The sequence below is a fragment of the Podarcis gaigeae genome (assembly GCF_964106915.1).
Source record: "Podarcis gaigeae genome assembly, chromosome: Z".
Lineage (NCBI taxonomy): Eukaryota > Metazoa > Chordata > Lepidosauria > Squamata > Lacertidae > Podarcis > Podarcis gaigeae.
The window spans coordinates 25,120,857-25,145,700 of record NC_139691.1 but is presented as its reverse complement, the minus strand read 5'-3'; the positions used below and the strand labels follow the sequence as shown (position 1 = coordinate 25,145,700).

At 42.9% G+C, this 24,844-nt stretch overlaps 1 protein-coding gene across 4 annotated transcripts in view; it reads right to left on the bottom strand.

Moving 5' to 3' along the window:
* CAPN6 (calpain 6) overlaps positions 1 to 24,844 on the bottom strand; it is a 68,077-nt gene that overhangs the window by 21,258 nt on the left and 21,975 nt on the right. For 2 of the 4 annotated variants that reach the window (XM_083722054.1, XM_083722055.1), the window contains exons 4-9: positions 11,414 to 11,545; positions 9,924 to 10,132; positions 8,651 to 8,843; positions 4,700 to 4,893; positions 3,597 to 3,674; positions 1,140 to 1,335 (exon numbers count right to left, since the gene is read on the bottom strand). In XM_083722054.1, the coding sequence (XP_083578180.1) occupies positions 1,140 to 1,335; positions 3,597 to 3,674; positions 4,700 to 4,893; positions 8,651 to 8,843; positions 9,924 to 10,132; positions 11,414 to 11,545 (1,002 nt within the window). Of the gene's footprint in view, positions 1 to 1,139; positions 1,336 to 3,596; positions 3,675 to 4,699; positions 4,894 to 8,650; positions 8,844 to 9,923; positions 10,133 to 11,413; positions 11,965 to 12,812; positions 15,201 to 20,381; positions 20,588 to 24,844 lie in introns of those variants that run through there. The other 2 variants (XM_083722053.1, XM_083722056.1) reach the window with 2 other exon arrangements.

Here is a 24,844-nt window from a genome sequence, read left to right as displayed (position 1 = left end):
CATGCTCACAAGACCTGTCATATCCTCCTGGGTTAAATCCAGAGCTCCTTTTTAGTCCTGTACACTTTCCCCCTTAAACAGCATTGGGTTGGGAATAGAATTGTGCCCCTATGCCCTGCCCTTCAGCTTCACATGTTCAAGGGGCAAACACCAGTGATCTGTGCCCTCAGTTTTTGCAGGATATAGGCTGCATGTAGAGAGCAGACTTGACCTTCACAAATAACATTCCGAATGCCTCTAATATAGAACAGATCAGATCAGAATAGAATAGAATAGAATAGAATGATGAAGATCTTGGAAGATGATGATGATATAGAAATGGAACAAACTAAATTTATGGGTAACCATAGGATAAAGCTATCTAAATCAGAATTAGACTAGTACAGAGGTTTTCAACCTTTTTGAGTTCACGGCTCCCTTGACCAACTACATTCTTTCTGTGGCACTCCTGTGGGGATCAGGAGCCCAGTCATTTCACCTCTTGCCTGCAGAGCTGGCAGCCTTTCACCCTTTTTCAAACACCCTCCTCCCTTGGGGAGTGTTCCCTCAGCATCCTCTCCTCTCCTTGGGAGTCCTCTGGGCAGCCACTGCTTCCACACCTGGTCTCTGAGCTGCCCCAAAGAGAGGTACCTCCTCATGCTGCCTCACAGGAGCCTGAGCAGAGGATGCCCCTAGCCTTAGTGGACCAATGGAAACTGGCCAAAGGTGAAGATGGGGTCAGCACCTTAACTTGGGAGGCAGCAGTGGCAGCAGCAAGGCAGCTGAAAACAAACAGATGTGCAAGCCTTTGGGAGACAGAGACACAAGAGGGCATTAGAGGAGAGAGGGAAAGAAAGAAGGACAGAGGCCAGTGTTACCTGCGGCACCCCAGACCATCATTCAATCCCCCCAGCGTGCCACAGCACGCTTGTTGAAAACCACTGGACTAGTACTTCCACCCAGTATTGGCAAACTGGCTGTGATGCAAAAACATAAAGCAGTTTTGGGAGCAGTATCTTCTTCCTGCCCCTAAATCTGAAGCTGAAAGGCATGGCAGGAAAACTGTCGGCTCAGCTTTGCTTTGCTGCATAATTATTTCCATATAAGTTTAACACTGGTGAAGGAGGGGGGGGGGGAAGCAAGTATAACTGTGCTCCAACCTGTGGGTTTTGGAAGAAGGTGGCTGCGTTATTTAAGCAGCCCCCAGCGCGGTTTAACATTGGGTCTCGATTCTTTTTCCACTCTCCACGAATCATTTTCTTTTCCCAGGTCTTATGTATACTAAAAAAGGACGTGTTCACAATCCGGCAGACATCAACATCGGTGAAGTTTTTGCACCAGTCTTCAAACGACATCCTAACACAGAGAGTAGAAAAAAATACAGTTGAATTTCCTGTGGACAGATAACACATATGTTTTGGGGCACCGTGCTCTTGCACAGGTCACATGACTTGCATGGGAGTGCAGCCCAGAAGATGAACATCCTAGTTTTGCACTGGGACATTCTGGAGGGTATGGTGGCACCATTCACATAACGAAACTACAACAGAAATATCCATGTTTTCAAAAGTAGGGGCTCCATGCCTTGGCTTTTGAAAAACAGAGGGTCCACAGTACTTAGCTAACTGCGAGCCACTGGCCTAGAGAGTCGCAGGATTGTGGCATAGGACATGGGCAAGGAAAGGATTTGAAATGCACAACACAGACACATACACACACACACTGTGGTGCACTTCAAATCCCTACCCTGCATCACTCCGTGGCTTTCCAGAAAAAGAAAAGAAACAAGTAAGAAAAATGTGGGATGTTCAATGCTCGGGACATCTCATTTAGTCAATATATTTAAAAACAGAACAATTATTATTTAGGTAATTTAGCAGATGTGAAATACAACAGAAACAACCAGCCCCGCAAACTCACCTACTACACAAGCATGTATCTAATTGGTAGAAACAGCACTTTCCCTTCTGCTGCTATCTCTCTGACTTAAGCCCACACTAAAAGGTGGGGCATAGCTACAGACACAGGCATGGGGAATACCGCACTAGTTTTACAGGTTACAATAATGCTTGCACTTCTGTCCCATTTTTCTGATGCTCCTTTCGCCTGTGGTGTTATGGAACTGTGGTTTTTGGACTGTTATACCAGCATGTCATGCTAACTTTCATTCATCCCAGTGGGCGTGGTGTGGCACAACAAAGAATGACAACTGTACCTTGCTACACCCCCACCCTTTCTGCACATGCATCCTTCCATTTCCCCATGATTCCCTCAGGATAACAGCAGGGAAAAACTGTATGCTGGTATGATGCCACTGCAAACTTTATCACTTCCCTCCTGCGATTTTGAGGGCTAAGGAGGCTGCAATTTTGCAGGAATTAAATGACACAGAAATGAGCATAAAACATGCACTATTCTTCCATTAGTTTTCTGCAAGTAGCGTTTGCATTGTATAAATGTGGGAAATTAGCAGCCAGATCTAACAACACCTATTCTTGCAAGTCAGCAAGAGATGGAGTTAAGACCACAGAGCTGAACTGCTGATAGGCAGAGACTCAGACCATAGAAATATAATTTGGTAGAGAGGGCTCTGTGCAGTGTCATTTTCTCCTCTCTTGAGCGGGCATAATTGAGGAAGTATTTACTGTTTCTTCTCTCTCTTTCTCTTTGACCAGTAATGGGAGCAGACATATATCTAACTATTCCATTCTCAGGCACATGCCTGTGGCTGCTTATACTGTAAATATAAGTATTTTGTCTGCATTTACTTTACTGCTGTTGAGAATGAAGACTAAGACTAAGAGAAAGTAAATCATATTTTAAACTGACTTCTCAGTCTGTTGTCTTATTTTCTGTTAAGTGGAGTAAGAAATGGGGAGCCAGCTTACTTTGCAGCTGGGCTTAAGTAAAAGAAGGCACAGCCTAATCCTATATGCTCTCCATTTTTCTGCTAAGGATAGGACTTTAAACTCTGTGCAGTATATGTTCAACCCACAAATGTGGGTGTCTGGAGGGGTAAATTGCAATTAATATATCCTCTCTTACATTAAAAAACCCCATCTAAGCTCAACCATAATGTGGAAATTCACAGGGAAGTGTTGGGGAAGTGGAATAAACTGCCAAGTAAATGCAGACATAGAGACAGAAGTTGTTTGCTAGAGCGACTGAATGGCAGAAAGGTGCTTGGTTGGGCTAGACAGGAGAATACTGCAGGGGTGAGAGGAGGGAAAAAGAGGGATATCTTCAAGAAGTGGGTTGGATAGCAGAGATGGAGGGTAGAAAGATGGGCAGAAGTCAGGACTAGCATCAAAGTTTGGCATGGCTGAGTATACACCAAGGGCTCTCAACCATTCAGAGGACCTCCTAAAAGAGCCACCAGGATCCACTGCATTGAGTAAGTGGACTCAGTGATGAGCAGTATCTTGCCAAGGCCCTCCAAAACCTGGAGCTGAAGCTGGATGAAATGGGAAAGTGGTGGTGCTGGAGGCTGGAGCAGTGCCTTCACCCTAATTTCCCTCTTCCTGCCTATGAAATGTTATGGGCCTTTCAGTTGTCTTGACATATAAATGGCAGGAAACGAGCAGTGCTGCCTTAATGAGACCACTTCCATTACTCACCAGAACTCTCCGTCGTTTTCAATAGTGAGTTTTAATTTCTTCCGTTCTGCTTGGCTCACCTTTTTCCACTCCTCTGATCTGAAGGGGAGGGAAAATGTTAAATCAAATATCTCTTTCATTTGTATAAACATATATTTAAAGGGAAGAGCCATAAGGTGAGTGGTAGAGTATCTGCTTAGCATGAAGAAGGACCTAGGTTTAGTCCCCAGCATCTCCAGGCAGGGCTTATCAGGTTCATTGTCTGTCAGATTCATTGGTCTATTTTCAGGAGCTGCATGTAAAATTGTTTCTTAAAAAATGAGGTAGAATGACATAGTGGTTAAAGTGCCTGAATAGGACCTGGAAGACCAAGTCCCCCCTCGGCCATAAAACTCACTGGGTGTGAAGATAAAATAGGGAGGGGGAGAATCATGTACGAATGAGTGAATGAATGAATTTTGGGTTGACTTCCCTGGAAAAAACCCTCTTTACTGCTGAATCAAAGCAAACATCAATCCACAGGCAATCTGACTGATGTTTGCTCTGATTCAGCAGTAAAGAGTAGGTTTCCCAGGAGAAAAGTGGCAAGATGAGAGGAAGTGTGGAAGAGCCCACTTGTGTCTGTGTTTGCATGTGTATACATCATTTTGGGCACAAGTGGGGGATCCCATCATGGTCTTCCCTATAAAACAAGAAACCTACAAAACTAGCATATCAGGGAGGAGTCTATTTTACAACCATTTTCCTGGGTGCCCTAGTTTTCTATCTCCAGGCTAATGATGATTCTGCAGAAGCAGGAGGAAATAATTTGTAAGGAACACAGACTGAAAATACATATATTTGCCCAAATTATTTCCTTCTGCTTCTGCATTAACATGAGTTAGAAAACAAGACAAAACCCACTGGTCCCACTAGCTAGGGATGATGGGAGTTGTAATCCAAAAACAGCTGGAGACCCAAGTTTGGGAATCCCCGCTCTAAATGGAGCCAGCCACCACCATGTTGCCTCTGTCTTCATGTGTCCCTTGGAAATGTTTCCACACTTGAGAGTGTTTCTTTTAGCGTCTGCACCTGTCTCAAAAAGTGACAAGCATATCCTAAATATCAAAGCATGCTTTGCTTACGAATCGCTCCATGGACCGTTCCACTCGCTCTTTCCCCAGGGGTTCCTCAACCTGATCATGAAGAGTTTCTTCGTCTTTTGCCATGGCACGCGCTTCTCTTCCAGGGGCATCTTCAGGATTTCTGTCACCGAGTAGGCATGGCCTTTGACCAAACCCATTTCAGTCTGTCCCTCAAATTCATCAGAGGACAAAGGCTGCGGCGTAAGAAAAACATGAATTAATGCAGGGATTTCAAAAGTCTTTGAGGAACACAGAATCTAGTATTTCCTTCTTCTTAAGTAATCCTCTGGGTCCCTTCATCAGTTTTGCCCCCCTGACCCCAGTATTGTTCTGACTTTAACACAAGGTCCTATGATCCTCGAAAGCAAGGGTGGTGAACCTCTAACTCACGGCCAATTTGGCTCCCAATGCCCACCTGCCCCAAATCTGACTTTATATGTGGCATCAGGGCTGGGGCAGGTAGAGACATAGCTGGCTCAGCTGCTCAACCAAGCTCCCCATAAGGAACTTTATCACACAGCCCATCGCTACAGAAAACTAGCTGGAGGTCACTGCTGATCAGCACTGACTTCGAGCCTGCTGGGCCAGCAGTGCTTCAAAGCACCGTGCAGGACTCTCACCCCTTCCCAAAACATACCTGCTTTTGGAAAAAAAAAACACGTGCTCTGACATGTTGTGTATTGCCTCTCTAGCACAGTATAACTTTGGATAGTTTGGAACTGTTGTCTTAGCATCTCAGTTCATTGAGATTCATTGCCAGGATTTGTACACCCCAGCTTTGGAGAGCATTAATTGTCTACTGAATTTTCTAGTCCTTATTGACCACACACCTCTGCTTCTAGGCTTCTTTCCTCTTACTTACTTGTCCATGTTCCATACTGTCTGTTCCTATACACACTGCTGCCACCAATAATAACAGCAACTAAAGCAAAACATTCTAAAGCTGGGGGTTGGGTGAGTGAGTGAGTGATTGAGTGAATAATAATAAAAACACAAATCAGTGAACGGTTTTCTAAAAGTCACGATCAGTGTTAACTAATGCCAAATCCACCATGTCTGACCATAACTGTAGCTCACAGAGAATCACTTCATAAGTTATACTGAGATCCACTGGCATTTCCCATGGGCTTCTCACCAGTCCTAACAATTATTCACTTGTATTCTTCACAAACAACACAGCATGCGTTTCCATGACAGCATAAGGAGTTATAGCACTATTCCTTCTTGTTAAAGCTGCAAAGACTGAAAAAGATTTCCATTAATCTTGGTAGTGACTTTCCAACCTGAATGGTAACCCACTTCCTTTCCAATATTTTATTTTATTATGAAAAGCAATTCTTAGTACACCAATGCTTTCTGTATCCAAACACAGAATCTCTTGGTCACCTGATAAAACCAAAACATGTAGCATCATCTTTCTATTTTGAGTTATAAAGCTACACATTAATTAAAAACTCTCTGTGTAGAAACATGTAATAGTGTTTGCAAACACATCCACCTTTGCTAGAAGCTAAGTTGTGAGGGAAGCTCATTTAAGCTTGATGTTGAATTGATATTGCTCTTGTCCCCATGGAGCAATTTTCAGAGGCACAACTGGTGCAATTGAAGAAAACCGTCCATCACACAACCAATCAGCTCCTGTTCGTATGCTTCTTGATATTCACATCGGCAATTGCCGGCAATTTTTGCTTTTTTTCCAAAACCAGAGTCAAACTTAGGAATGTTGATGGACTTTCACATGGAGAATCTTACACAGCTTTAAATTTTCCATGCCATGTGTATTTTTACCGCAGGTCAAGAGAAAACCATAGCCTTGAGTGTCTGAAACCAGTTGGCTAGATAAATGAAGAGCACCATATGCTTTTCTTAGCCACATCCGCTATTTACTCTTAATGCAAGCCAAATGGAATGTCTTCATACAAGATAAGAAGAGACAAAGAAAGACCTCGAGCTCAGTGCCTGCTCTGCACATGGAGGGTCCTAGGTTGCATTTGTAACATCTCAATGGGGAGTGGGAGAATGTCCACTGTCTGAAACCGCAAGACAGCTGCTGCCAGTCTATGCAGAAAACACTGGGCTAGTTGGAACAATGGCCTCCTTCCTGTGTTCCAGTGAGCTGCTATGAGCAACGTATTTTGTTCAGTCTATCAAAAGACTGGGGTGCTGCTTGTTACAGAGTCCTGGGTAAGATAGCCATTCTACAAATGAACATCATGTTCACATAAGCCCCTAGGTTAAATCCATTCCAGGGCTTCTTTTAGCCCTGTATGGGTTTCCCTACTCCTCTGCATGCAGCTGCTAGTCTGTGTAGACCAAATTGAGTTTGATGGCCAATGTCTGACTGAGGCTGCATTTGCATGGCAGTTTATTTCATTGGAGCTGGAATATAGAGCGTGCTTAGTGCTTGTTTTCATATTTGCTTCCAGGGAAAAAAACTGTCTGCAAATATTAGAAAGAGTGCTAAACATGTGCTATATTCCACTATAGTTCCACGCAAGGGAGGCATGCAAGGTTGCTTCTACCCAGAAATTTGTCATCTTGATGCCAACAGAATGAAAGCATTATTGGGTCTAATAGGTATATAGGAAGCTCCCTTCCAAGGAGTCAGACTATTGGGCCATCTAGCTCTCTGCTCTCTGCACTGACTGTCAGTGGATCTCCAGTACTTAGGGCAGGGTTTGCTCCAATTCTACATGGAGATGCTAAGGATTGAACCTGGGACCTTCTGAATGCAAAGCATATGCTCTACCACTGAGCTATGGCCCTTCCTCTTATATCATGCACTGTAAAACACATATGTGTGTATAAACGTATCTCTTCACTGAATGTACACAAGTAAGTGGCCTATGAATAGTATAATAAAGGCAGTTTCATAAAACTAAGACACCAAGAAATGCCATGTGATTCTTTGCCATTTTCCAGGGGTTTTTCTGTTGTATAATACCATTTTATAGGTTTTTATGTTGTATTTTAAACTATTAAGCAGTTTCGAACTGCTTGTAGGTTAAGTACGCAAGCAAATAATCACCAATGAGTGGTGATTACAAATTCCAGGAGAGTAGTTCTGCTGCATTTTATTTATTTGCATGCAAGTAAGCAAGCAAGCAAGCAAATAAGAAAAATGCAACACAACTGCTCTCCTGGAATTTGTAATCAGCACCAAATGACAATTTGTCTGCTGTAAATGAGTGTTTGGAGAATTGATTGTGACTATGAGAAATAAGCAACCAAACAAACTAGGAAGGCAGTAAAAGCTTGGACTGGAAGCTGGAAAACTCTGCTTTGTTCATCTATGTCTGATCCAGGAATTATTCATCCCTCGCCCTATTCCAAAGGGGGTGGAACCTCACATTTCTGTGAAGAGTCAAGAGCGTGGCAAGGGACAGATTAAATTGCAGATTTGGTTTTCACAGCGTCTATCCCCAGGGAGCTCTTTCCACACAGATTTGTCTTCCGACAATCCAGTGTGCCTTCAAGGGAACTACGGGCGAACTCTCACTCCATGCACAGCTCCAGACATCTCTTACGCTTTGTCATTCTCCCATCAAAAATGTCAGTATGGAGCGTACATGCACATATACACACACAACTCAGGCTCCTGTGACTGCACTGCAGGGAAAGTGAAAATCAGCTCTTTTTAGCTCAGCCTTCCTACTGCAGACCCCCCCTATCACTCTTAGATAATTTGTTAGTTAGTGGGTTGGAGTATTGCTTCATTTATTGTTTACTAATGTTGTTTCTTATTATTGTTATGGGGTGGGGACTGGTTTTTTTCTTATTTTTTGTTCCCCCCACCATGCTGTATGGAATTTTTATGCATCATTTGAATCCTCCTCCACATTTGAATGGTATATATATTTTCAGTATAGGCCTCTAGGAGACTTTCTGGGTGACAAGCAACTATTATTATAATTATTTTAAATGCTCCTTCTCTTAGTAATATAAAATTACCATGATGTAACAGCTGATTAATCCTTCTCTTCTTTGCACCTTCAGCAAGTCTTCAAAGAGTTTTGCCCTCTCGATGATATCATGGCTGTAGTGACCATCAATCATGTCAATGGATTCTGCAACTGCTCCTGTGAAGTCAACGATGGCCTCTGCGGTGTTTCCACCATCCAGGGCTTCATAAGACCCGGCCATCCTAGTGGTAACACAATGTATATTGAGGACACACCCAGCTATATGAAGAAGGTTTCGCTGCTCCCAATGGGCTGCCTCCCTCCTCCTCCCCTCTAGAGGCATCGTGCTTACCTAGGTTTCATTTCCTTTGTTAGGAGATCACTAGACTCTTGTTGGTATTTTGTAATATTTGGGTTTATTTAAAAAAGCATGGGTTGGGCAAAGGTGGAGCAGGCAGAGCTTAAATACTCCAACCTATGGGGAAATCCACTACCCCACATCATATCTCCAGAGAAAGGCAGCCAGACCTCCAAAATGATGTAAGTTGGTCAAGCTAAAACTCAATTCTCTGCCTTGCCATCTCACTAGCTAGTCTTAGCCCCCTACAAAAACTGCTGTTTCCTATCATTTGTTTACCCAGAGACCTAGATCTCACCATCCTTAGCTCAGAGTGGGAGAATGAAAGGCATACACCCTTTAGTTATGTCCTCCTAGCCATTTCCTGCAGCTACCCACTCTCCTGCAGATAAGCCCCATTAAATTTGAACTAGAATGAGTATTGTGCTGTCAAGGGAGAGCTATGCATTACCTACAGGTATAGACAGGGCTTCTTTTCATCCAGAACTTGCCAGAACTCAGGTCTGGCGCCTCTCAAGTGGGCACTATTGTCATTATAAGAGAACAAGGGTTCATGGTGAGTTCTGGCACCTCATTTTCTAGAAAAATAGCACTGGGTATGGATACCTTGCCAACTTTATCTGGACTGTTGAGGGAGTCCATTATAGTACTTCTGTCTCCATGAAATTTCTCGTAGGAAACCCTCCCAATCTGACCATGCTACATGTGTATTCTATGCACTGCAGGGAAAGTGAAAATCAGCACTTTTTAATTTAGTTTTTCTACTGCAGACCCCCTATCACTCTTAGATAATTTGTGTATTCTATGTAAGGCATGAGATAGGAAGGGGCCCCAAGATCATCATGGGAAATTTGTTAAAACCACTTGGTTTTGGTAAGATTGTAACATTTTGTAACAACATTACAAGGCAGTTTTCATTTTGTTGAAAGAACAGAAATTGTGCCAAGTCAAAGCAATCACGTACTTTGCGTAGGCCTTCTCCAGAAGGGCGCTCCAGAATTCATTGCGGTCGTTAGAATGGCAATAGATCAGCTCATTGTCTACAGTTGGCAAGCGGTCATCTATGACCACATCAATCCATTCTCCAAAACGCCAGAAGCAGAAGTGAAATATCCCCACATTTTGATCTGGATTATCTGAAACCCAGTCCTGTTCCTCAACATGTGGAACCACCTAAAGTGTCCAAAGAAACAGAGAATTACTCCAAGCATTGAGGCAGGAAACATTTCTCGATTAACTGATAAAATGGATCCATTAAAAAAATAATCAGACCCCAAAAAACATGGATTTGTAATTGGGGAGGGGGAGACTTCCATCACAAGGAAACAATTTAAATTCCTTCTTAGTTAAGATCATTCTTATAGCCCTATAAGAAAGGCTACTAGCTTTTCCTTACCAGTCTCCTGGAAATCACCCAGAGATTTTTTCCAGCAGACCCTGATCTTCCTGCTTGTCACTCTTTCCCTAACTGTAACTAAGCCCATGTATGTGAAACCTGAAATAACCACCATAGATATGCTCTTGCCTCCTTCAACAGGGGCAGAATGTAGAAGAACAGGCATGCCTATATATATATATATATATATATATATATATATATATATATATTGCATCTATATTTCAATTAGTTTCAAAAGAGAATACAGTGGTACCTCGAGTTACAAACGCCTCAGGTTACAAACTCTGCTAACCTGGAAGAGTTACCTCGAGTTGAGAACTTTGCCCCAGGATGAGAACAGAAATTGTGTGCCAGTGGTGCAGTAGCAGTAAGAGGCCCCATTAGCAAAAGCACTGCCTCTAGTTAAGAACAGTTTCAGGTTAAAAACGGACCTCCGGAATGAATTAAGTTTGTAACTAGAGGTACCACTGTACAAGGTAGAAGGGATTGACTTGGGACTGCAGAGCTGAGAGAAGAGGTTAAGCCTTTCCTCCCACACCTTCTTCCTGATACGAATCACCTCTCCTCAGATCCTATTTGCCCTGTTAGTGAAATGGATGGTTTTACAAAATTATTCATTCGGAGTAAATTGGTCAGCCAAAGGATGAAGAACTTTTTTTCAGATCAAGGGCTGCTTTGCATTCTTGGTGACCTTCCAGGGGCCACAATCATAGTTCCATCCAATCAAAAACACTCAATCGGTGGATGAAGCCAAGTCTGTAAGGACTGTGGGCTTGGGGAGAGTTCTGAAGGGAAGAAGGCTGCATTTGACCCTGGAGGGCTGCATTTGACCCTGCCCCCCATCCAGATGTGCTCATTAAAAAATCACTCATGGAAAGAAACACCAGTTGTTTCTCTTCCAAGATCAAAAGGACTTGGGATCCTAAACCACATATGATTTATCGTTATTACTGTCTAAAAGCAAAAGTATTCCCAGAGTAGCTGGCTTTAGCGTCCTTGACACCCATCGCTTTAGAGCCCTGGGAATGCTCGTCTGTTGCTCAGTAGCACAGTACCTTTTGCCAGAGGTTGTGCCGAAGGGCCAGGCAAGAGCAGGCTGCCACAAACCAGCAGTTTCCCAGCTTCCCTTGGTGCAAGTCGTGGGAACTGATTCCATTGACAACCAAGTGAGGATCTTCAGAGAGCTCCTTTAAAGGCAAAACACACATAAGCAAATTGGTCTCACAGTATTATAAATCAGGCAAATGGCTCCCAGGTTTCAAACGTTTGACCTGCTTGAAATTTTGCTGAAATGTTTGGGGTCATCCAAATTTCCGCTGTGTCCTGTAATTTCTGGGCATGATTCTCAGAGGTTTTTCTTCTGCCCTGCCGCTTTCCCCAGGAAAACCCGCTGTTTACTGCTGAATCAAAACAAACATCAATTTGGTTTTCTGCAGATTGACATTTGTTCCGATTCAGCAGTAGACAGCGGGTTTTCCCAGGGAAAGAGACAGGGCAAAAGAAAAAGCTCTCAGGCCTGTGCCTAGAAATCCAGGGACACGCAAAGTATGGATGAGCCTGTTGGAAGATTCTGGAAGAAACCTGGAAAATGGTCTTGAACAAGTTGCTAGTGTAAATGAGCATGTGAATGATTCAGCAGTAGGTCTCCGGCCGAATGGCTAAAAGAGAAAAATATTATCTTGTTTTATTTGTTATTGACCAGTGTAAAGTTCTGTAAATCATAAAGACTGAGAAACAGAACCAAATGGTGTCTAATCCTGTAATGGGAATTCCACAAAGAGATAGCTGGAATTCTGCTGCTGCTGCTGTAAAGAAAAACTTTTTTTTGTAAAAGGAACTCTGCTTCAGAAAGAAATGAAAACCCAAGAGTAGATGCTCACACACAACAGAGCCCTTAGTTAAAAAGGAAGAAAGCTCTCGTCAAAGGTGGTGCAGAACTATAGAATGAATTAAGTGGCCCATTTTTATTTCCACCCACCAGTAGGAAACAAGAGCCACCATGGACAGGAACTTCCATGGTGGCAACACCTGGAATTCAGGCAATGGGAGAAGATACAGATTAACACGCTCATGGATCTCATGCATGGAGTGGCCTCCCCATTCACTTCAGTGGGGGAGAAAATTCCTGGTGTGCAATGCATTGAAGGGAACATGGAAATCATTTGTGCAGGAGCAGTGTGAGCACTGGAGAATAGGGATGCACACAATGTTTGCAAAAAACAATCTCAAAAACAATCTTTAAAAAAAAAATAGCAGCAGACTTTACGAGCACACAATTTTGTGCAAGAATTTTTGCACACTGTAGAGGAGTGGCACTGAGCAGGGGAACCCCTGTAGTGCCCCATAAATTTAGAAAGGGATGAGGGGGGTTCAAAAGCTCAGAGAAATTCAAAGTTTTAGGAGCCTGTTGCTTTATGAAACACTGGGGAACATGGGAACGCAAAACGAGGCAACTGCCTCAACAGAATCAAAACCCATTCTTATACACGTCTACTCAGAAGTACATTTCAATGTGTTCAGTGGTGTTTGCATCCGAAACCAAAATCCTGCTGTGAGGCAAAGGCAGGGCTGTGAGGTGGCTCAAAGGGCAGGAGTCATTCCTGTATGCCCTGGGGCAAATTATTTGCATTTGTAGATTACAATTTTTCAGCGGGAATCATAAAGATTGATAGCAGAACCCTGTAGATATTCATAGCTGTGGAACATGCCATACTAGAATAACGACCTGAGTGTTGTCACAGACCAACGTGAACACAGATATTAAGGTTGTGTATACATTACCATTTAATCTGGCTCCAGTGCATTCCTACCACTGGTGTTTGAAGCTATGAACACATGATGTTGACCACAACCCACATCAATCTTGCAGTTTCTTGAGAAATGCTGCTGTTTGGTGAGCCCCCCCCCAAAAAACCTACCTTCCATCAGATTTTCCCCCAAACCATCTCCCACTGCTTTGCATTTCAGCTGAGGTGTGCACCTATGAGGCAGCCATTGTGCATGAACAGATGATAGTACATGTGCAGATGAGAGTGGGGAGGGGGGAGACACCAAACAGGTAATATGGATCAGGCGAAGACCCCCCCCCCCCATGGTGTGAACAGCAGTTTGCAAATGTGGCTTGAAATATAATGAGTGAAATGGCCCTGCTGCGTTTTAAGTCGCTAATGTGTTCAAAGCTTTAGGAGTTTAGATACCAAAACATCAACATCCTTTTAATCACTGCGTAGGATGAAAATATCCCAACTCTACACTGGAAATAGTTCAGAATTCCGAATCTTATCTCTGGCATTGATGCTTTCCAGCTTCCTTTTATAACTTTTAATAGTGAGTGCATTTCAAGAGGAGTGTTGTTGGGTTCATCCTGCTTGTGGCCTTAGTTTTGGAATCCAAAACAATAATCATTCAAGTACACTCACATTTGACCAGCCGAAAAAGAGACTATATATCATACTTGCATCCCTTTGCCAGAATTACAATGCAAAGTCATGGTGAGAATACAGCTTGTCTGGGTTCTCTCATCGCTTTGAGCCTCTGAGTCCCAGAGGTCAACAATGCAGACAGCCTTCCATGTGGATGTGGTTAAGGCTGATTCCAAAACAAATATGACGATGACACAGAACTTCTTTTGCTGTTTCTTTCCCCTTCCCATTACAGTTGCATAAGTTTGAATAAACTTACAAGCTAGGAGCAGCCTAAGAATGAATGTTGCTCAACGTATTTACAAGCTTAAAGTGATTTGATTCTATCACACATTCACAGAGAAGACTACAATGGGCAATGAGAGAATTCATGGGGGGAGTGTCTTTATTCAAGTTATTGGGAAGTCTTTGACCTGAATTTTAAGCTATTTTCTCAATGAGCTAAAATTTCAGGGTAAGGAGACAAAACTGCTTGATTTGAAAGCTTTTGTTTCCAGCTCCGTTTCTCCAGTATATTGAGCTACACCCTCCTGAGCCTCCAAGCATAGTCAGGGTTTACCCTCTCAGTCATTGGCTCCACCTCACACATCTAAATCTCAAGATGACCTGCAGTTTGTAACTGCAATTCTAAGCAGGCTTACTTTAGAGTAAGCCCAAAACATGTATAGAAGTGCACTGCCTGAGTAGCAGAGGTAGAAATTAGAGAGTTATGGAACCTCATTTATGATGAGCTGAAAAAGATCTTTAAATTAACATTCTCAAAGAATTCTGGGAAGTTGTGTCTGTTAAGCAGGCTGAAAGATGTTAGGAGAGCTCTATTCCCCTCACAGAGCTTAGGAAGAAGCATTCCACTTTGGGAATTGTAGCTCTGTGAGGGGAACAGGGAGTCTCCTAACAGCCCTCAGCACCTCTTATCAAACTACAGTTCCCCAGAATTCTTGAGGAAGCATCCATGACTGTTTAAATGGATATAATGCTCATTTAAATGCATAGTGCTAATGGGGACGTACTTAACTGGATTACCTCCAATGGTCTTTCTGTGCCGTCACAACTCTCCCTGAAATCAGAACTATAATTCACTTGGCTGACGCTCATTAAAAAGAGGAAAGATGTGCGTTCTTTCAGAAACAATAAATGATGCTACTGCCTCTCCCTGCTCCCCCCCCCCACACACACCGGAAGTATTTATGGACAATTCCACATAAATTTATCAGCCATAAAGGATCTCGTAAATAGCAAAGCACCCTGCATTTTCTTGAAGAGAGAGAAGCCTTCCACAGAACCCTAAGGGATGCTACCACCTCCCCACTTACAAATGGGCAAATAAAAGTTAGTACCAGCTATGGAAATAAATCTGATCATTTTAGTGCATCTGGAATGAGCCTACAGGCAGGCAGAGAGCGCGCACGCATAACTACATAATGCAGTATTTAAATAAAAGGTATCATTTTATTAGAAGCTTTAAACAAGACAACTGGATTTCCTCTGTATTATCTCTCTACTCTTAGGGCTCTGTGACAGATGTATGTGTTATTTCAACATTGAACAACCCAGCCTTGGGAGGAATATGGCTTTTGACATCCTGCTTTTTTGGACAAGGATTAACCAGTTTCTTCCTTCTAAGAAGAGGAGGTAGAGGGCAGCAGATATCAAATTAGATGGTTTCTGGCTGCATGGGGACCAAGCGTGTGGCTTCAATCACTGAACAGATGAAGACTTCCCCCATAAGCCAAACCTGTGAGGAAGAACATAGGCTGCTGCCTTAAACTGAGTCAGACCACTGGCTCATCTGGCCTACACTGACCGGCAGCTACACTCCAGAGCTTCAAACTCAGGTCTCTCCCAGTCCTACATGGAGATCTTGGGGTTTGAAACTGGGGTATTCTGCATGGAAAATGGATACTCTACTCCTGAACTATGGCCCTTCCTAAAATATTTTAGAGTCTTTTCTTTGAGAGCCAACATCACTGAATATATGGTGGCTAGCAACTAAAGAAAGGACCTTGGTGGCGATACCCTGGCTGTAGAATGCTCTGACCAGTAACGCCTGTTTTGATATAATTTTGGCACCAAGCAAAAGCTTTCGTTTGCTTGTTAATCTAATTTATTTTATGGCTGCCAATTCCTTTTACATTGCTTTGTATTTACCGTATTTTTCGCTCTATATGACACACTTTCCCCCCTCCAAAAATTAAGGGGAAATGTGTGTGCGTCTTATGGAGCGAATGCAGGCTCCTTGGCTTCAGCGATAGCAACGCGAAGCCTCCGATCCCTCTTGCTTTCCTGGCTTCACTTCACTGGAGAAGCGCTGCACAGCTTTCCCTCTCTGCGCAGCCCCCCTTCAGTGAAGCGGGAGGAGAAATGGAAGGGACTCCACTTCTCCTGCCACTTCTCTGAAGGAGCGCTGCGCAGAGAGGGGGAGAATTTTTTTTCTTGTTCTCACTCTCTAAAACAAGGTGCATCCTATGGTCGGGTGCGTCCTATAGAGCGAAAAATACGGTACCTTATTTCTGCTCACTGCTTTTTAAATTAGCTGTGTCAGTTTCTTGCAGCAAAAACAACCCAGGAGGGTCTTGTGGCTAGCTACACATACAAAGAGCCTGGCCTGGCATGAGGCAGCTTTGTGAGTCTACAAAATGTGGTAAGAATTTATCCACACTTACCTGTTGCTCCGCTTTTTCCAGACACAGGTCTGTGCTTAAATGCTCGAACCTCCAAGCAGGTTTTTTTGTTTTTTGCCCCAGAGCTTTCCCCATGTAAACCTGTTTTTAAGCACTCACTTGGAGCAAATGTTAATTGAGGTTTTCCTCAGATTGCTGTTTGCTCTTATTGAACATTGAATAGTGGGTTTTTGCTGTGAAATTTCCACTTCTCTGAATTTTGCAATGCACTTCCCCATCCAAGTACAGTGGTACCTTGGGTTAACTTACGCTTCAGGTTACATACGCTTCAGGTTACACACTCTGCTAACCCAGAAATAGTGCTTCAGGTAAGAACTTTGCTTCAGGATAAGAACAGAAATTGGGCTCTGGCGGCGCAGCGGCAGCAGGGGGCCCCATTAGCTAAAGTGGTGCTTCAGGTTAAGAACAGTTTGAGGTTAAGCACGGACCTCCGTAACGAATTAAGTACTTAACCTGAGGTACCACTGTAATGTGTAAAAAGGTATATGCATGGGGTGAAAACACATGTAGTGGTACCTCGGGATGCGAATGGGATCCATTCCAGAGCCCCATTCGCATCCCGAACAGAACACAAGACGCGACGGCGTGTCTGCGCGTGCAGTGCTACCGTGCATGCGTGTGATGTCATTTTGAGCGTCTGCGCATGTGTGAGCTGCGAAACCCAGAAGTAATGCGTTCCGTTACTTCTGGGTTGCCGCGGAGCGCAACTCGAACGCGCTCAACCCGAAGCGCATTCAACTCTAGGTATGACTGTATTAGTGAAATTTAACATACAAAAACATTAAGAAATATTAAGAAAACTGCTTTGCAAAAATATGTAAATTGGGCAAAATTGCATAAAACTTGTTGGTGCCATCTGTCTCAAGAGACAATGGAGTGCACCTTGGTGGGGTGAAGTCAAACTACTGCATTAGCAGCACCAAAGTGACTTCTCCTGGGTGCAAGCCTGAGTAGTGTGTATGGAGGTCCGGGGCTGTCCAGACAACAATACCCCACTCTGAGCCTTACTGGCACCAGCTTGGCTGCAGGAGTTGCTGAAAGGAGGCGTACAAGGTGCCATCTAAGCATCTTAGGAACTCCACTCCGGAATTGTGTAGGGTTTGCTCCTTGGCCTTTTCTTCTCCGAAAGACAGCATGCAAGGCAGAAGAGGTTGAGGATCAGTTTTCCTTCTCCTAGATGGGCTACCTTCCCAGGTTGATGAGCCCCATCTGCCCCTCCCTTCCCTCTACAGCATATGCAGAATGAATGAATCTTTATTTGCATCAGCCATTGGCCATAGTAACATAACAACAATATGATAAACAAAATAAAAAAATAAAAAGTCAATTACATAATTATATAAAGTGGTACCTTGGGTTACAGACGCTTCAGGTTACAGACGCTTCAGGTTACAGACTCTGCTAACCCAGAAATAGTACCTCAGGTTAAGAACTTTGCTTCAGGATGAGAACAGAAATTGTGCTCCGGTGGCGCAGCAGCAGCAGGAGGCCCCATTAGCTAAAGTGGTACCTCAGGTTAAGAACAGTTTCAGGTTAAGAACGGACCTCCAAAATGAATTAAGTACATAACCAGAGGTATCACTGTATAAATAAATCTATGCACATAGAAAACTAGCTAGGGTAGAACGCTTTGCCTGACACCCAGCTTTCAGTATATTTTAAAAATATATTTATTTTTTGGTACAGTCGTACCCTGGTTGTCAAACACCCTGGAACTCGGACTGCCTTCTTGACCATTTGACCCACTATTGGCCTCATCCGCTCAATCCGCCAGACCCTGTCTTTGTATGCAGGGGCTTGTCACTGAGGGTTTGAGACCCATCAGCTACCAGCCAGTCAAACCTGTTTCCCGGGGTGTAGCTGCTGTCACATACTGGCAGCTTCTCAGAGCCACAGGTGAGAGCTGAATGCAGGGTGGGGGCCGAAGGTGTACAAACTACCCCAGAAGGAGCAATATGTGTCCCCCACCAGGGGTACTACCTCTCCCCCAACACCCTATACACCTCTAAGTGTATAAAGAAATGTGTAAAGTTCAAACTAAAGAAATGTGGAAAGTTGAGATTGGGGGAAAAAATGAGAAACTCTGAGAAACTGCAATGGATTATTTTCCCTGAGCTACAATCCTTTTCTAAATTCAGAGAAGCCTGCTCTTAAGCTCTCTCACGGAGCATTTAAAGTTTAGGCGGGCAAAGACGCAAGGGGTTGCTAGCCAACCACAGCACACGAGAGCAGACAGCAATATCAAAAGCTATAACTGGTGTTTATTTTGCAAGCTTCACAACTGATGAGAACAAATTTAAGAGATCCCAGAGCTCACCGTGAGGCTTGCTACAGTCATAAAAATGTAGTACATTTTGTCATAAACCACACATTGTTTAATTTATGGTATTCAAAGCAACATTTTACTTTATAATGCCTTAGATCCAAGAACATTTGGGAAACTTTTGCTCGTTCCCGAGGACCTTCCTATGGCTGTCCCATACCTAATCTTTTTCAGAGGCTCATAGCAGAGCGGTTTGAAGTTTTTCATCGCCTCGTGGTGGCAGCCTATGCCCAGGGATCACATGCACGCAACCACAATCAAATTATCAGCACATCGGAAGAGTTTGCTTAGCCCCGAGACATGAAGCTAGTTGTGAATGGAACAGCGGGAGAATTTTGGAACTTGTAACCCAGAATGAATTGCAACAGTCGAAACCATCAGAGATCAGAAAAGAGGGAGTTCCACAACTTTTGGGCTTATTCTTATTGTGAAGGGAAAATCCCCCCAATATTTAGTGATGATATAATTTATCTGCTGGGATAAAACACAGGTGGTTTTGCTTACAAATGATCTAACTAACGGTAGCTCAGCTATTTCTTCTATGTAAATATGTAAAAATGAAAGAGCTGTGTGCTGCCAGAAAAAACCCCTATTAATTCTGGCCTATGTTTAACGGGTTATAAATAAGGTGCAGACTCATAACACTGTTTTGTTATATTGTCATCTGGTTTGAAGTTCAGTCAGTTTATTCTGTATTGCCAAACTAAGAGATGTCTGGAAGAATGGTCTTCAGTAGGCTGAAGCCGCAAAAATAAGCTTTCTGAAATGATGATTAATGGGATGCTACACAAGCGGTTCAGCCTCATATCTCCCTGCCTCCTCCCACCCTGGCCTTTTCCTGGGCGATGCTATTATGATCCTTGAGTTGCTTATTTCTTTATAGTGAAATGCAAACCCTAATGAAGCCAGAACCGCCTTTGGCTTTAATGGGGTCAAGATGTCATTCTCTATCGATTCCATAGCATCAGATATTGCAGTATTACATGTGAGGACAATAATTTGTGGTAGAGGGTAGACCGGAGGAAAGGTGGGAGACTTGTCAATATATTCAGCTGCCTGTGCCCCTTCAGGGCTCACCTCCATTGAGTCTCAGACAGAGAGGACACTCACTGCTTTTACACCCACAAACTTTGAAACACACACATAGAGATCAACACATGCATTGTGGTGCAGTGACTAGAGCGCTGGGATAGGAGACCAGGATTCAAATCCCCACTAAGCCATAAAACTCACAGGGTAGCCTCGGGCCCATCACTGTCTCTTAGTCCGCTCTACCTTCCGGGAATGTAGTGAAGATAGAATGGAGAGTAGGAGTACCATGTATACCACCTTGACTCCTTGGATGAAAGGTGTGATTATAGAAAGAAGAAGAAGGAAGAGAAGAGGAGGAGGAGGCAAACACATATATGCAAGCATGTGTATTTATGAAAGCTCATCCATTTCTGAGTCACACCCACAAAAGTATTTGCTGTACAGACTGCCGTACTGTGAAACCGAGTGTTCCTGTGCCTGTTCAGACACACCCTTGGGTATGCTCTCATGTTAATAACTACATGCATACATACATATACATTCACACAAAACACAAGTAATTTACCTTCTTGGTTGTGGTGCTGAAAGTGACAGCGATATATGCGACACTCAGCTGCATGATGAGGATTAGAGGTCGTCGTAAGCATGCCGATTTCATTAACTGCCCCATGGCAAAAGAGTTTAGGCACGGGAACGAATTGTGTGTCCGTGTCCGTGCTCTTGGCTGGATCTGACTCTCACTCTTCTCTTCTCTTCTCTTCACTAGGTAAGCTATAAGAGAAGGCTTTAAGAGGGACCCTGCAACTGCAAACTCCTCCCATAGTCAAGGACTTCCAACGCCTGGCACCTGCAGACTGGAGCCAATCACAGAATTCGCTAGCGAGATAAAATCTCTTCCTTGCTTAGAAAATGACACACATTGCATCCTTGGCATTTCCAGGAGGGCTTAAATGTTCCTGTGCTTGAAAGCCTTGGCAGCTATTTCCAAGCAATGCTAAGAACACTGACCCTGAAAGTGACATGACCCAACATAATATTGTTTCATATTCACTTTTACCCATCATGCTACTCTCCAGTTTCTAACTCCTGCCAATCTATGCACCCCATCATGTCTGATTTCTTTTTGTTTTAAGCAAAAGTCTGTATAAACTAACCAACTGGAGAACATTTCTCTCCTGCAGAGCATGCTCAGTCCAAACTGACAGCATCTATGGCAAAACATATTACTTGTGTACAGTGCACAAGACCACCTTCTGCAGCAATTAAAATTTACTTAGCTTCAACCTCTTTCCATTGCAGAAGCAGCAATTATTTACCTTATACCGCTTTCACCCTCTTAAGCTAACCACTTTTATCTATCTAGGAGAGTCCTGGTCTCTCTTTTTTCCCCCTAGTACCTGTTCTTTTTAAAACTGTAAGAAGTATTATGGCCCTTTAAAGACTAACCAATTTATTATGCCCTAAGCTTTCAGGCACTACAGTTCAGTTTTTCAGATGCGTAAAAGTGTTGTCCTGAGTTGCAGGCCCGAGGTTGCATGGGGATTGTAAAAAGAGAGCTCCCAAGGAAATGAAAAGAAGAAAAGTGAAGTGATAATTTCGTACTTAACAATGGTAATTCACAAAACAATTTCTGATGTCACAGATATCCTGGCATTGACATTGGCACACTAGATTTGGTATTTTTTTAAGAACAATATTGTGCCTACAACAGAATCCTGCAGCACCCTATTTGTCACTTTTTCCCAGAATGATAAGGAACCATTTGTGAACGCTCTTTGAATTTGGTCAGTCAACTAGCTACAAATCCAATTAACAGTTACCTTGTCCAGCCCACATTTTACCAGGTTCACAAGAATATCACTGGCAGGTTGTCAAAAACCTTACTGAAATCAAGATGTCCACAGCATTTCCCTGATCCTCCAAGCTTGCAACTTCGTCAAAAAGACATGTGGTTTGTCTGGCATGACTTGTTTTTGAGAAACACATACTGGGTCTTAGTAATCACAGGATACTTTTCTAATTGCTCACAGAGCAACTGTTTCATTATCTGTTCTAGGGCCTTCCCTGGTATCAACATCAAGCTCACTGGTTGGTAGTTTCCTGGGTCTTCTTTCCCCACTTTTTTTTTTAAGATCGGGACAACATTTGCCTGCTTCCGGTCTTCAGGAACCTCACCTGTTCTCCAGTGACAAGTGTCATCTCACACTTTCTGTTGCATCTACCCATCACTTTCTTTCACAAAAGTCCTATCTTTTGGGGAAATATTTTTTGTGCAAAAGCTCAAAATTCACAAGTATGTGACTGAAGCCTACTCAAAAAGCAACCTTCTGGAGACACACTAAGTTTCTAAATAGGGAAAAATTGAAATAGTTGATCCTTAAAACAACATTCCTTCAGTTTCACTTGCCAAAGGGCATCTCTGAAAATATTGACAGGAAAAGAGTTGTTTCCCCCCTCTTAATTAGCATTTTCAGCATAGCCAGTAGAGTCACAGCTCATTAGGCAGAACTCTGCATAAGCGTTAATATCACTACGCAAATTTACTCTATATAGCAGCACAAGTCTGCAGGGGTAGCCTGCTGATGAATATGAACTCTTCTGCATTTTTGCAAACACTTGCAAATGTCAATGTTTTTAATGTGGGGTGGGGAATGGATGAACAAATTTAATGGTCAGAAACAAGCTAAAATATACTTGACTGGAAGGTTGATAGCATAGTGAAGCTTCATGTTATCAAGGCCTGAGCTCCAACAGGAAGAACGATATGCTAGCAGTCTCTTGCTGCTTTCTACCTAGCACAACCAGTCTCTAAGCAAAATAATGAATGAATACAAATCTAATGTTAGAAATGGCAATAATAAGAAGCCAGTGAGAATATCTCAGTCTCTCAGGACATTTTACTGCTGACCTGAATGTTCTACATGAACAATCTATGGAACCCAACCTTCCGCTGAATGCCACTCTACAGCAAATACATTCCAGAGGGTAAAAGCAATGTGAAACTGCAGCATTAAAATTTATTTATTTTTAATTTAAATTTTTATTAACATAACATAAAAAATGCCAAAGAAAACCCCCACAATTATCAAAATTGCAGAACTGTAGTACAGAGGTTATATTTTTTCAAATAAATAGAAAGAAGATAATATAGAAAAATAAAAGCATCATGGAAGCCAAATAAAAGCATCATGGAAGCCAAATTTTGCAGTTTGGTTGCGGGAAGACAGATTTGTATATCTAAAATTGACACGTAAGAAATGAAATCCCACCAAACAGTGCAGAAATGGTTCCAAGTCTTCCTCAGCTATGCAATTGTGAGCTATTTTCAATGCAATAGGCAGATAATCTTCCTAAATTAGAATTTATAACAGCGTTTTATTTTATTGCAGTTTTGAATTGATAGCTTTTACCAGCCATGATGTCTTTTAGAGGAAAGATAGGATAAAAAACTAAATAGATAAACAAACAAACAACAGAATGAATCTAGGGTTGGTGTGTTATCATGAAAAGATGATTTGAGCATATTACATCGATCCTGACCTGACTGCACTGCCTACCAATTAGTTTCCGGGCCCAATTCAAAGTGCTGGTTTTGACCTATAAAGTCTTAAATGGCTCAGGACCCAATACCTCAAGGACCACTTCTACCTATTTGAACAAACCTAGACCCGGCTCTAGGTACCAACCTAGCTACCAACCTAGATGAGGCTCTTCTTTGTGTGGCCCTTTCACAAGAGATTCAGAAGGTTGAAACATGAGAATGGGCCTTTTCTGTGGTAGTTCCCTGCTTGTAGAATGCCCTCCCCAGGGAGGCTCACCTGGTGCCTTCATTATACATCTTTAGGTGCCAGGCAAAAACATTCCTCTTCCCCCAGGCATTTGTCTAGTTAAACAATACATGGCCTTCTAAATTGTGTATGCGTCTACGGAGTGGGTGATACTGTTTTTGTTTGTTAGTGTTATGATTTTTTGTGTTTTTATATTGTACACTTCCCTGTAATCTTCGGATGAAGGGCAGTATAGAAACTTAACACAGTGGTACCTCGGGTTACATACGCTTCATGTTACATACACTTCAGGTTACAGACTCCACTAACCCAGAAATAGTGCTTCAGGAAGAGAACAGAAATCGTGCTCCGGCGGCGCAGCAGCAGCAGCAGGAGGCCCCATGAGCTAAAGTGGTGCTTCAGGTTAAGAACAGTTTTAGGTTAAGGACGGACCTCCGGAACGAATTAAGTTCTTAACCCGAGGTACAACTGTAAAGAATAATATTAAAAATGTCTTACTACTGCTGTGAATGGTGCCTGCTTTACATTTAGCCGTCTGCTTTTCTGCTGCAATTTCCTGTTATGGGATAATTAATGTAACTTTAGCCTTTTGTGAGCTGCTCCCGGAATCTGTTGAAGGGCAGGTCATAAACCAAATTAGTCAATAATCCAATATATTAGAAATTAGGCTTAGGTTTACCTCAAACTGAGACCATGATAGAAACAAGAGCCCTCTTCAACATAGGCAGAGGCAACATAGGCATAAAAGGGTTACGTGGTCGTACAAATTCCCTGGACCCCTTGCGTGATATCCATGGAGGCTCCCCACATGGTCGACAGCTGCCTGAGGGAAGAACAGCGTAGCAGACAGGAGTGGCTCTCTGTTTGTGGAATGCTCTTCCCAGGAAGGTTCAGCTGGCACCTTCATTATGCACCTTTACACGCCAGGCAAAAACATTCCTCTTCAACCAGGCCTTTGGCTAATTGGCACTTGATGCCCTTTTAAATGTGTTGTGGAAGGGGGGGATTTATCATGTATTTAGGTTTTTTATACTGTAATTTTAAGTTGTGAACTGCCCTGAGATCTACAGGTATAGGCAGTCCTGTTTTCCTAGAAAAAGAGGTGCTGGAACTTACCATGAATGCCTCCTTTGTTCTCTTAGAATGGCAATTATTATTATTCACAAAATAAAATAATACAATAATAAATAAAGAACAAAATAATAACAATAGCTTTCATGACTGAGTGCTTAGATAGGGT